Source organism: Mercurialis annua, linkage group LG6, assembly GCF_937616625.2.
Source record: "Mercurialis annua linkage group LG6, ddMerAnnu1.2, whole genome shotgun sequence".
Taxonomy (NCBI): Eukaryota; Viridiplantae; Streptophyta; class Magnoliopsida; order Malpighiales; family Euphorbiaceae; genus Mercurialis; species Mercurialis annua.
This window is the reverse complement of record NC_065575.1, coordinates 3,294,182-3,308,456: the sequence shown is the minus strand read 5'-3', so window position 1 is coordinate 3,308,456 and position 14,275 is coordinate 3,294,182. Positions and strand designations below refer to the sequence as shown.

The 14,275-nt window shown below is 30.0% G+C and overlaps 1 protein-coding gene and 1 long non-coding RNA gene across 2 annotated transcripts; both read right to left on the bottom strand.

Annotated features, from left to right (window-relative positions):
• Positions 1–2,542: 2,542 nt before the first annotated feature.
• Positions 2,543–4,824, bottom strand: LOC126688096 (uncharacterized). Its single transcript, XM_050382677.2, has 3 exons — positions 4,484–4,824; positions 3,641–3,784; positions 2,543–2,916 (listed from the first exon to the last, which is right to left on the bottom strand). Exons 1-3 carry the CDS (start codon positions 4,760–4,762, stop codon positions 2,815–2,817), a joined length of 525 nt encoding a protein of 174 aa, XP_050238634.1. The 5' UTR covers positions 4,763–4,824; the 3' UTR covers positions 2,543–2,814.
• Positions 4,825–13,162: 8,338 nt separating this feature from the next.
• LOC130015729 (uncharacterized) lies at positions 13,163–13,784 on the bottom strand. Its single transcript, XR_008791068.1, has 3 exons — positions 13,661–13,784; positions 13,428–13,516; positions 13,163–13,317 (listed from the first exon to the last, which is right to left on the bottom strand). It is a non-coding gene; the product is annotated as an uncharacterized LOC130015729 (long non-coding RNA).
• Positions 13,785–14,275: the final 491 nt, after the last annotated feature.

The following is a 14,275-nucleotide window of genomic DNA, read 5'->3' as shown; positions in this document are numbered from 1 at the left end:
CCTAATATTCAATTAAAGACCCCGATCACTTGAAAAGTGAGGTTTACCTCGATGTTTTACACGAGCTATGTTTATGAAAAACGTTAAGGGATTTATATAATTTTCGAATACAAAGAATAGTATTCGGTAAGTCGTGGATACGACTAAGAATTTCTGGATACGAGAATAATACTAAGAACGAAACCAATACTTAAATTATGAAAGTATTATACTTATAAACATTTGAATTGCGTCTGACTATTAAACGTTAATTAATATGTATCAAACGTTCGACCAGGCAGTGAGGGCACTAGAGGTGTACTAGTACGAGCATATTACCACATCGATCTTATTGTAGAGTGGATAGCGGTCACTGTGAGTTGCATTTTACTTTCGTGTATTATATATTAAAGTTATTTTACATAAATATATATATACGGTTTCACGCATCGCATTATATATAGTTGATTGAATGTTATATGTTTATGTAATTTCCATATACGAGAACTAGTATGCGATCCGAAGAAACTAGCTACCTATTGGGTGTCAATAGGCTGTGTGATCACCAGTATCGAGTCAGTCTAGTATATTTGCATTTAAGAAATGATTTGACACAGCTGGGAGCTGATGATGATTATGAAATTTATGTGGCTGGGCCACCAGCGAGTTAGACTCGCGATTGATATTTACGATTGGGTTTTTGATACGAGTGAGTACTCGGCTACGGTGTAGTCTGGAGTCCCCGTATCTAGTGGCTGGGCCACTAGCGAGTTAGACTCGCGATTGATATTTACGATTGGGTTAAATGATAATGATTATTCGAGAAATGTGTCGCATGCTAGGATATTAGTTTCGTACGGATCAAATACATGTTTATATGTTTTATATTATTGTTTCTTGAAATGCGATGCTATGTTTTTATGATAATACCGTTAGTAAATGCACACTCACTCAGTATTTTTCCAAATACTGACCCCTCACCTTTGATGCCTTACAGGTGCTTAGCTTGTGGACTTAGCTAGAGACCAATTTTGAAGTCAAGAAGTCAGCTGTATATGTTAGTTTCTGACTTCTGCGAATGCTACAGTAGTGGTCCTTCGTCGATAGTATAGTAGCCTAGACAGCAGTTCATTTTGATTATATATATTAACTGTTGTTATTGTTTTATATGCATTTTGATAGACTATGTGTATGTATATGATCCACGGCCCCAGATGCCGGTGAGATGTTTGAAACACTAACTGATGTATATAGTACCGCGAGGCCAGTTCGTACAGGGTACGGTAACTAGAGCCCGCGAGGTTTTGAAACAGTTAGTGTAAACGTATGATTATATGTTACATATGTATATTTGCTTCCGTTGTTTGATATTGTTTATTTGATACTATATTTGCGAAAAAAATTTATTGTGATTTTAGGCTTGCTACGGGTTCCGGAGCTACCACTCCCGTTCCCTAGCGCCGGTTGCGGCTCAATATTTTGGGTCGTGACATAACTTTAAAAACACAAAGAACTATGATGATCTATTACTAAAATTAGTAAGAACAATAAGAACAATACTAATAATTTGAGAGAAAAGTTGTTGCTACAATAATGAAGGTGACAATGATTCTCTATCAAATCACACTTAACCTAAAAAAGAGATAAAATGGTTTATATAGTGTTTACAAATGAGGAAATAGGAGACAACTCATAAAAGAGTGCTTGGCCAAATGAGGAAACCATGTGTGAGTGTTGACAAAATTGCTGAGATTCCTCATTCCTTCATGTCTCAAATCGAGACAATAGCTTTAAGAGGTTGTCTCAAAACGAGACAATCCTTGAATTAGCTACTGCCTAGGCTTTTCAAGTGTCTCGATTTGAGACAGCCTTTTAAGTGGGGTGTCTCGATTTGAGACACCCTTTGAGCTGAGGGAGAATTCTTCGTTTGCTTCCGACTTTCGCACTCGACTTCCACTTTCGACGATTCTTCACTCTTTTGGCTTCAAAACACTCTGCAATGCTCTTGATTCCCTGAAACGCACACACACGCTATAAGGTCATACATTATCATAGAAAAGCGATGTGAAAACATAGAAAAGCATGCGGAAAAGCATTCTAAATATAGAAGTATTTTACTCCTATCAATGTCCTTAATGTTGATCACAAATCTTGGATTTTGGAAAATTAGAATTCGAAATGATGGTGTAAGAATTGTACAGATTATGGAAGTGAAGGTGGTGGTGGCGGCGGCGGCGGCGGTAGAATCAAGGAGAAGGTGGTAATTATTTGATTACGGAATTGAAGGCGGTGATCTGAAATAAAATCTAAGTGGTGGGCCATCTTCTTTCAATTATTTTGTTTAAACGTGTCAAAAATAAAAAAGACTTTTGGATGATGTGAACTATCAAAATCAAAGTTAGCTCCGTTAATTAACGGAATGGGAGAGTGTGGCACACTCGCGCAATTTTCGTCCACATAAGGGTATAAATATTAGATTTTGCTAAGTAGAGGGATTCGAGAATGAACAAGTTTGGAGTAGGAGTTTTCCGAACAAAAATGTTATAGTACAGGGGCCTCCGTATATCATATAAATAGACGGTGACATGTATATCATATATCAAATACAAATATATTTCAAATCACAACATTATCAAACGGGGAAAATAGCTTACAAGTAGGAACAAAATTCCCATGTTTTTATAAACATGTTCGAATTTTGTTTTATTTAGATAATAGCTTTAAACAACAATGAAGAACCAACATAACTTCAACAATACAAAGCCTTTTATTTAGATTACATATATAGCAAAGTGACGAATAAGCTCGACGGCCATTTACTTCACAATTTATATTTTATATTGTGTCCACCACCTGTTTTAGAAAGTCATGCCCATTTTCTTTGTCTTTGGTTACAGATGCCCTTTTCAAGTAAACGCCAATTCCGTTGTTATCTATCTGATGGATGTCATAGAATCAGAATTATATATTAAACTTCAGAAATGGTGATATTAATTATGTATTTCGATTAGGTAAAATTATGTTTATATTCATAACTTTGACTATTATTTCAAATATATATATTTTTTAATCTTTTGGATAATCCTCTCCGTCAAATTAAGATAATTACACATATAATATATCTGAGGCTTAATGGCGTAAAAAATCATAAACTTTATCATGTTTTGCAAATTTAACATAAACTTTCAATTTTGGCAAATTAATACACAAACTTTTGATTTTTTGCAATTTTAGCACCGATCAATTTTCCTTCAAAAAAATAGAGAAAAATGTTGATGTGGACGCCGAAATAGTGATTATTCCGGTGTACGCATCAGCATTTTTTTCATGAAAAATTGATCGGTGCTAAAATTGCCAAAAATTAAAAGTTTATGTATTAATTTGTCAAAATTAAAAGTTTATGTTAAATTTGCAAAACACGCTAAAGTTTGTGATTTTTTACGCAATTAAGCCTATATCTATCCATCGTCAATTGCTTATATTGATTTATCTGATAGGTCCAGATAGCAAAGAAATATGTTTTGTAATTTTAATTGAATTGAAATTGAAATAACGGATCAAATAGGTCGATTTCTTTTAAAAATATATTTTAAAAATAGTCAAAGTTATGAATTGAAAAATTATATTGCCTTTAAATTATGATTGAAAGTGAAGAACTTACTTCTTTTTTTTGTGCAGCTGTGGGAAAGAACATTGTTTCATGTGGATTGGTTAAAGAGGTATAGAAAGTGTCTGTTGCTATCACTGCAGTTCCTGCTCTAAATTCATAAGAATCTTTGCATAATTTGCTTTTCGCATTCTTAGTCTGCAAATTAAAAAGAAAAGCAATTATTTTTGAATGAACATTTAAAGAAACTAATTCAAGGGTGTTTATGAACGATATACTTGTAGTTTTATAAAAGCTAAATTTATAGAAATCTCTACAGGTGTAACTATGTGCATTTGTATTCTGCAAAAAATACAACAATTAATATTTGAAGACAGCAAATTTAAAGAAATTAAATAAAGACGTGTTTATATACAATAATAGATGTGCTATTCTTAAATTGTTTCGTATTTCAATCTGCCGCAGAATATGTTTAAATTGTGTTATAAATACGGATGGACCCATGACGAAGATATGATTATATTAAAAGTGGATAAACATATTTATGTTTTAATATACCTCAATAATAATCCAGCCAGAGTTGAATTGAAATTAAGTCACAATTTAAAACAAAACATTTAAAAAAATTAAGTGAAGACAATATTTACATACAAGAATACATGCTATTCAAAAGTGTAACTCCATATATCTGAAAATGTATCATAAATATTATGGATCGATTTGGGGACGAGGCTATATATATTTTAGAAAGACAAAATGATTTTATATCCATAATATTTTTGACAATATTATCAGAAATATTCTTAAAATATACTTTGAACATTATGATTTATCAATTTTACGAATTAAGACAAATATATCTAAATTTCAAATTATACTATCGGTGTTTTTATATACCTCAATAACAATCCAGCCAGCGGAGTAATCTGAATTTATTGACAAATAACCGGAGTTGGACTGAAAACAGTCAGCCTTCCATGTTGTTGTAGTGAAAATAGGAAATCTTAAAGTTGCTACTTTAACGTAAGATCCAAGTCTAGTACTATCGTATGTGATATTGCCGAGTTTCGTGTTTGGCATTGGAACATCTTCCGGCATATCTCGGACTGCATCTCCGGCGAGCACGAAGACGGATAAGCAAATGATAAACATTGCGGAAGACAAAGATAGAGCCATTATGACTTGATGAAATGGGGGATTTGATGAAAGAAGCTTAGGATGTCTGATGAAGGAAAACTGAGGCAGTATTTATAGAAAATATTTTCAAGAGGTAAGATATTAAATTGTATTTATTTTTTATTAATTAAGTATTTTAATTGATAAATTATTCAACAATTATTGGATTAGACCCACCAATTTTTTATTGCTCAATCATCAAAGTATATTTTACCTTTTTGACTTTTTTTTTATTAATGGCTTAAATTTTTTCACTTTTAGCTCAGTTTTCAATTTACAGTTTTAATCAATCATTTGTCAAAGTCGAAGTGGAAAAATTTAAATATATGTACTCTGTATATTAATTACTTTATTTTTAAAAAATTTATAATAAAAATATAAATTGGAATAATATGAAGCAATATAAAAGATATTTTTGATTTTTTTCCATTCCAATTTGAATAGATAGTTATAATTAAAACTGAAAATTTATAAATAAATTAAAATTGAAAATTTTAAAAAATAAGATCATAAATAAAAAAAATAAAAAAATAAAATAATGTTAAATGCTTAAGTCATTTTTTTTTAAATATAGAACACATATACATATAACTCAACGTTTTAAAAACCTGACCGGCCGGTCGAACTGGGATCCGATGATTATGCATGCTATGGTTCAGCATAGTCATCAACCATTGAATTTTGAGATTTGTCTTCTTCTCGATGTGGTCCAGCATAGCCATCAACCATTGAAGAAGACGATTCATGGTGTAGTGATGTTGAGGAAGCCTATAAGGTATTTGATGATATGCTTAAGAGAAACGTTATTAACTAAACTTTGATAGTAAATTGGTTTCGACATATCTGTTACTGTCAAGTTGTTATTGAGTTTATAGATAAGAACCAAAAGATAATCAAATTGTTTCATATCATTGAGTGGGGTTATTTCGTCATTGTGCATGTTTTGAAATTTTTGTTTTTTGAAAAAGGGCTAAATGTATAGACTATGAAGTTAGGATTGTCTTTTGATGTTTGTGTTAGCTGCAATTTAGTTGATATGTGTGCTAGGTGTGCATCAGATGGTCCGTCCGGTCGGCCTGACCTGGCCTGGTCTGATGTGGTTTGCTTTGATTGGTTCGGTTCGAACACTAATTTTTATAACGTTTTTATTTGAATTTTTTGCAACAAAACACTCTTCCTGAATCAGCTCCCTCGTATTTAATTTCATTTGACTGATTTTATTTCATTTAAAACAGATTTCAGTTTTTATGGCTTTTAATGCTTTGTCCCCTTCGATTTTCCTATAAATAGAGGTTGTCCTCTCATTTGTTTTCTACGCTAGAATTACAGAGTTCAGTCTTGAGTAAAAAGAAAACACAATCTGTGTTTATAATTTTGATCTTGAGCAATCTGAATAAGTGTTATTGAGCTGTCATCACAGTGCAGTGGTGGCAGTACTGTTCGGCTGTTTTATCCTAGGTAGGGGTGAGCATTAAACGGTCAAAACCGAATAACCGAACCGAACCAAACCGAATTAATCAAACCAAAATATAATTTGAAAATATGGTTCGGTTACGGTCCGAATTTTTAAAATTTTGACTATTCGGTTCGGTTTAAGGTTTTTACAAAAAAATAACCGTAATAACCGAACCGACCGTATTTAAAAATTATGTTATTTTAAACTTTCATATACTCACATTTATATATTAAACTTGTCTAATTTTATAGTTTTATAATAAAAAACGATAAATATAGATTTAATTTAAAGCACATGTACTCTTTAGGTTAAATTTTTCCATTTTTTTATTTATTTTTTAAAAAACTGTTTTTTTTTCTTTCTAAAAACCATACAAAAATATTACGGTTTTCGACCGAACCGAACCAAACCGAACCGTAATATTTTGGTTTGGTTAATATGGTTTTGGTATAATTTGGTTAATACGGTTCGGTGACCAAATTTTTTAAAAAACCGAACGGTTTTGAATTTTTGGGCGGTTCGATAACCGAACCGACCGTTGCTCATCCCTAATCCTAGGGACGACGTAGTTGATCGTCAGCTTTGCACCTTCGAGCTGAGTCGCGAAACGTCTAAAAGAGAGCGACCTAGTCCGCGACTCAGCCTTTTCAGAATTCTAAGTTTCAAACAGCAATTGTTTCAACAGTTATAAAGCACGGTTAGTGGCAAAAGGATTTCATCAACAACCGAGCATTAATTTTCATGACACCTATGACCCTGCCATTCGTTCGACAATAGTTCGTGTACCACTGTCCATAGCCATCTCCAACAATTGGTCTATCAAGCAACTTGATGTATCCAATTCTTTTCTTCATGGTAGTCTTGATGAGAAGGTATTTATGACTCAAACTCCTGGATTTTCTCATCTGGATAATCCGAACTGTGTTTGCAAACTTTGGAAATTTTTATATGGTCTCAAACAAGCACCTCGTCAATGGTACAAAAAGCTCTCTTTAGTACTTGTTCTTCTTGGCTTCACTAGTTCCACAACTAATTGTTCAATGTACTATTATGGCAATGGCAACATTCAGGCCTATTTTCTGATCTACGTTGATGATATAATCACCACAAGGAACGACAAGCTGTTTATGCAATCAGTTATCACATATTTGACAAAGGAATCAGCCATCAAAGATTTTTGTAAATTTTACTATTTTTTGGGCGTTAAAGCTACTTGACTGCCTACCGGACTACACTTAACTCAGAAGAAATACATTCGGGACTTGCTATACAAAGCAAAAATGGATCAAGCAAAAGGGATCTCATCACCGGCTGACAGCAAGGTGAAGTTGTCTCTCACCATCGGTAATGCAGTCCCAAATTCAAGCCACTATCGAAGCATAGTTGGGCCGGGGGCTGCAATATCTGTCTCTGACCAGAACTGATATTGCCTATAGTGTTAACAAAGTTTCATAATTCATGCATAGTCTGACTGATGCACATTGGACAGCCATTAAAAGAATTATTTGCTATCTTCGTGCCCTCTCAATCATGATATTCTGCTAAAAAACAGTCCATCCATTCAAACTTCAACTTATTGTGACAGTGATTGGGCTAGCTCAGTTGATGATCGCAAGTCCATTACCAGTTTCTGTATTTTCTATGGCTCGAATATCATATCTTGGGGATCACAAAAACAAAAGGTTGTTGCAAAATCTTCAATTGAAGCAGAGTATCATGCTTTATCTACGGCGGTTACTGAATTATAATAGGTAACATTTTTGCTAAAAGAACTCAAGATTTCTACAATGTCATGTTGTAATATCCCGTATTTCTGGCAAAAATATATAATGGATTATTTATATTATTTTAGCCAATTAAAGTTATAAATATGGAAAATTTCCGAAAATTGGGCGAAGGATAATGTTTTTAAATAAATTGGATTATTTATGGGATTAAATTAATGGAAAAATTAATATTTGGATATTGAGTTAAGCATGCTAGGATTAAATGAGAAATTTAGAGAAAAAAATTGTTAAATAAAATAAGGACGCTAAGGTGGAAAATTTATTAATATCCATATTTTATGTTATTTGGATTATTTTGAGAGAATTCATAAATATTTGAAAAATTATTTTGTAATACAAATTTAAGGATGATATACAAATTACTCGGTTAAATTAATGGATTATACGGTCAAATAATAATTTTTAGAGAACAGATTCTCTGTTTTTTTATGACCGGAAATTTTCCGATCATCTTCAAATCAGAGAAGATGACCGGAAAAATTTTCGGCGGTGGTTGGGTGATTGGTGGGGTTGGTGGTTGGTTCGGTTGTTGGGTTAATCGAATGATTTAGGTTGGATTAAATTGGTTTGTTTTTTTTTTGTTTTTTTCTAAATTAAATTAGAGGTATTTTGGGTGTTTGAATTTTTTAAAGTACTTTGTTGACGTGGCAGATGACGTGTCGCTATCAGTTTTTTTTGAAGAATGACAGTTGACTGAAAATGACGGCGTCAGACGTATTTTCGTCATATTTGAGGTTTATGGGGTTTTGTGAGTGCCGCCACAAAAATCAGGAGATTTTGTATCTGTTTTTAAACATTAAGAGATTTTGTGTCAGTATTCTTAAAAGTCAGGAACCATGGATTATTATTAGCCAATAAAAAAGATGTAAGATAAAAAGAGGTCCAAAATCTAAATAACACATGGAAAAAAATTTAAAAACAATTATTGAAAATTTCCTCTTAAAATAATCAGAAATTAATGAATTCAATTAAGAGAGAGAGTCTTTTTTCTCCTTCCCGAATCCATACCCAACCCACGTTTATAAAGAGGGGGACAAGAGTTGAATAAAGTAGATTTCATAAAAGCAGATGGATGGGTCAAATTGCCATCCCTAACCGGACCAAATACAGTATTTTAATTTTATAGTTCAATCAAAATAAAAGATAGGTATTCCTAATAATTTGAAGATAATTTAGTTATTTTTTACATACTAAAAATTAAATTGGAGATAATTTAGATACCTATTCTAATTAGAACTTTAATTACAATAGTGATTAATTAAATAACTAATTAGTTAATGACTATAAAACTTTTATTTAGTAGTAAACTGAAAAAGATTATTCAGTAAATTTGTCTGTCCCCCCCCCCCCCATCCGTGCTTTTTATATAGTACTAGCATTTCGCCACGTACTACGCACGTGAGCGATATTAATATGACCCGTTATTTGTAATTATATATATGCATGTCGGTACTTTTGTTATTTTGGAGAATTTCATAATAATTATAAATTAAAATTAAACTTCTATTTGTTTTTATTTTTATAGGAATCTATTTCAATTTAAATAAAAAAAAGGCCACCTTGTGGAATGTCTTAATATGGACTCTATCAACTTTTAAAATATCTTTCGGGATTAATAAATTCCAAAATAGTAAATTCCAAAATAGTAAATTCCATTAATTTGATAGCCAACTAATTACAAGAATTTGAATATCATTAATGTTAATATGTACTTAAGGTTAAAGGTTAAGTTTGTAAATTTGTTTACCCGTCTCACATTTATAGAATAATTATAGACATAGATATATAGATTATAAGGTACTTTTTCTCTACGTGCTACGCACGTGAGACATATTTATATGACCCGTTATGTATTTTAAATATTAATTTAATTATAAATATAATATGACTTTTTAATAATTTATTATTTCATATTCTATTAGTTGAGTTTTTAATTTTAATAAATAAGTGGTACATTTCATATATGTATATGTCACTTATGCTTTAATTAGAAAAATAAAGCTACAAGCTTTAATTTTCTGGCTATTATCAGTGTATTATTATTATTAATATCACTTTTTAGCTTAGAGCGTAATAATTCAAAATAATAGAGGTCAAATCTACTTATCTATATCATAAGTACAAAGAAAATCAATAAAAAGAATAGAGCATAATTTGAAATTAGCAAATATTAAATAAAATTAATGTAAACAATAGCTTCAACTAATTTATAGCTAAAATTAATAAAATAAAGTTTACCTTAGAATTGATTTTTAAATCTGACAATTCTTCTTTATGTAGATCAAACACATAGATGCTATATTAACCTTATTCAAATATATTGATTAAAAATTTAAATTCCATCTTAATAAGGATCAATATACATATATAAAGAGAGAGATACCTTTTGAATTATAACTTCTATTTTGTTGTGTTTTATTAGAATTCTAATTAATTTTGCATTAGTTGCCTACAACAGAAAACAATCTTGCATTAATTTTCGTTAACTTAGCAACTTTACCTAAACATATACTCAAGTGGTGACATCCTCTCTTTTTTCGTCAAGTTTATCCTCTCATCGCAGTTATATACATTTTTTTTAATTCTTATTGTAATTATTATGAATTTTTATTCTAGTTAAACACCTTGAATTTTAATTCTAGTTAAACACTTTGAATTCTTATTATAATTAACCTATTAATAAACACTATTATCGTAATTTTGTCTGTCCCTCCCCTCCCCCTTCCCACATATAAGATAGTTACTAGTTTTGCATTACGTGCTATGCACGTGGCTCGTGATGTGACATGTCAATTTATTATTACGTTTTATAAAAATATATTAAAAAAAATTAAATATTTGAACTATAGCTCGTTGGTCTTCTGCTAGCTTAAGCTCTTGGCTTTGTCAAGTGTATGGCATCTCATATTGATTTAGGCATTTGCTGCTTTTATTGAAAGAAAAACAAGGCCTAATTATTTAAAAACCACCCACCTTTTAACTTTTTTTCATTTGATTTTTATGTTTCATTTGTACCCCAAAATTAAAAATTTAGATAATTTAATTAATTTAAAGATGAAAATATTAAAAACAAGATATATAAATGATTAATATTAACGTTTAATCAGAATATAGGTTAAAAATGAAGGACTAATTTAAACTCCTTTTCAAAAGAAAATAGGTCAATTCAACTCATTAGGGTAGAGATGAAACATACAAATCAAAAATAGGGTACAATTGAAAATTTTCCTAGGTCATGGTATAAATAAAAAAAAGTTATAAGGTGAATGGTTTTTAAATAATTAGGCCGAAAAAAAATAGCCTTTGTCTATATTTTATCTTCAGAATAATATGCTGGTGAAGCCACATATGGAGCATTCCATGTCCAAGAAATTGTCTATATGGAGCATTTATTTATAGCAAGAAATTATTATAATTAATCACTATTGTAATTAGTACTTTAATTACAATAGTGATTAATTAAATAACTAATTAGTTAATGACTATAAAACTTTTATTTAGTAATAAACTGAAAAGGATTATTCAATAAATTTGTCCTCCCCCCATCCGTGCTTTTATATATAGTATAAATTAGTGTCGCTTTACGTGTTTCACACATGACTCGTAGTGTGACTCGTCAGATTATCAAATAATAGTTAATTAAATATATTTAATTATCTTATTTAATACTTTAGATGATTATTTTAATAGTTTAACATTTTTAATTAATACTTAAATTTTATAATTATAAATTTTATGATTATAGTAGTAATTAGTACTCTAATTATTTTAAATTTATCCTTATTTATAGCTCTAATTAATCTATATCTATACGATATATTATTTATACTATTATTACTACTATTATTTTGCAATTGTTAATAGTAGTAATAATAGTTTGTAGCAAGTAATAATTTTAAATATTAATTTTATTATATTTTAGTATTTAATCTGTTATATATAATGTAGTTTTTCAATCCATGTTAAACTCTTTATTTTCTTTATTAAATCCATACTAAGATTTTCATTTTCTTTATTTTCTTAATAAGTAGAATTTAACTTTGTAACAGTAAAATATGATACAAAAACCAAAACAAAATTAACGTTGTTTGTTTTGCCATTACTATTTTTTTTAGTGAAATAGCAATGTTCACTTCTATAAATTAGTTCCTTAAAGCATTTGGATTGAAAAAATTCCAAACAATTGGATTTATTCGTGGCTGATCTTGATAGCAGTATGGATGTAGGAGCTATGCATAAGAATTAGTTTTCTTTATTTTGTCCTTGCCGTGCAAGGCTTTTGTTTATCTATAAAAAATAATATAATTCTATTCTAATTAGAACTCTAATTCTTATTAGGATTCTAATTATAATATATTTTTAATAATAAATTAAATAAACAATTAGTTAATGACCATAAAACTGTTATTTAATAATATATTAAAAGGGGGGTTATTAGGTAAATGTGCCTGTCCTCCCCCCCCCATCCGTGCTTTTATATATAGTACTAATATAATTCTATTCTAATTAGAACTCTAATTCTTATTAGGATTCTAATTATAATATATTTTTAATAATAAATTAAATAAACAATTAGTTAATGACCATAAAACTGTTATTTAATAATATATTAAAAGGGGGGTTATTAGGTAAATGTGCCTGTCCTCCCCCCCATCCGTGCTTTTATATATAGTACTAGCGTTTCGCCACGGGCTACGCACGTGAGCGATATTTATATGACCCGTTATATGTATAATATTAGAGCATATACTGATATTAGTTTGACCCATTATATGTAATAAATTATTATATATAATTCCTCCATTTTGTAATGAGTTATTATAATCAATTTTTTATATAAATTAAATTCTTACAAAAAATAAATAAATAAATACACAAAGTGCTACGTGCATGAATGATATTTATATAACCCGTAATGTGTTAAGTATTATTTTAAATATTAAATATAATAATATAATTTTTATTAATAAAACACTTTTATAAATTTATTGTTAAATAGTTTATTATTTAGTGTGCTATTATATTTATCATTTATAAAAAAAAATAGTTTATTATTTACCCACAGCTACTTCTAAACCCATCGTCAATCATGCAGCATGTTAAACAGCCAAAAAAATAAATAAAAAAAGCACATAAGACGTACAGTTTAAAATTAGAAAATAAAACAAAAGGACAGGTATGTACCAAGCTATATGGTCTCCAGGGCTTGAAGTATATCGGCCTTCAGATCGTCGAAGTCCTCAACTCCAAAGCTGAATCGCACCAAGTTATCTTTAATCCCGTATTTTTCCCTCTTTGATTGGCTCAGATCTCTGTACCAAATTCAAGAGACTAAAAACAAAACAAAAAAATAGCAGCACCCAACAGCTAAAAATACCATCTATTAAAGGCTCCCTATAAGATGAACAGTTTTATAACTCACCAGTAAGACATTATAGCTGGTTGATCCATGATGCTTTCACACCCACCAAATGATGGAGCTATATATGGAATTTTCAGTGCATTCACAAACTTTATGGTGGTCAACAAATCCCCATTAACCACAAACATTAAACAGATATTAGCTCTTTATAATATAAATCGCTATACATAAGAACATGAAAAGATGCAATATCAGTCATCTATCTAGAAATGAAGAAGTCCAAAAACACTCACCTCAAAACTAACCACACCACCGAAACCAGTCATTTGCTGCTTGGCAAGGTGATGATGCAGAAAGTTAATGCTCTGTTATTTTATATTAGAACAAAATTTATTAACATCAAAGTAATACACAAACTCTACCACTTCAATAGGATAATATTTTAATTTTAATGGAATTTGCTCCTATCTTTAATACTATCTACCAGCAATCCCAACTCAATTTGCTCCTATCTTTTATCTAAAGTTAACTAAATCATAGATAATTTCTATATCAGAATTAGTTTTTTTGTTAGAATTAAAGTTTTACTGAATGACTATTACCTTATCAATTTGTACGTTTGAAATTATTATTTTTGTTAGACTTAAACTGAATTAGTATTACTTTAATAATTATAATTTTAATTTTACCCTTAATGAAACCCATTATCGTAAATTTGCCTGTCCCCCCCCCCTCTTCGCTCTTATAGTATAGTTATAGATAGATAGATAGATAGACTAACGTTTCGCCACGTGCTACGCACGTGAGCGACATTCACATGACCCGTTATATGTATTATATATTATTTTAATAATTAAATAAAATATTTTATTATAATTTAGTTTTTAATAATTTTTGGATAACTCTAT

Coding starts and splice junctions, on each gene's coding strand:
- LOC126688096 (XM_050382677.2), bottom strand. CDS start 4,762: ATGGCTCTATCTTTGTCTTCCGCAATGTTTATCATTTGCTTATCCGTC. Junction 3,785..4,483: donor CTGGCTGGATTGTTATTGAG/GTATATAAAAAC, acceptor TTTAATTTGCAG/ACTAAGAATGCGAAAAGCAA. Junction 2,917..3,640: donor CAGCTGCACAAAAAAAAGAA/GTAAGTTCTTCA, acceptor GACATCCATCAG/ATAGATAACAACGGAATTGG.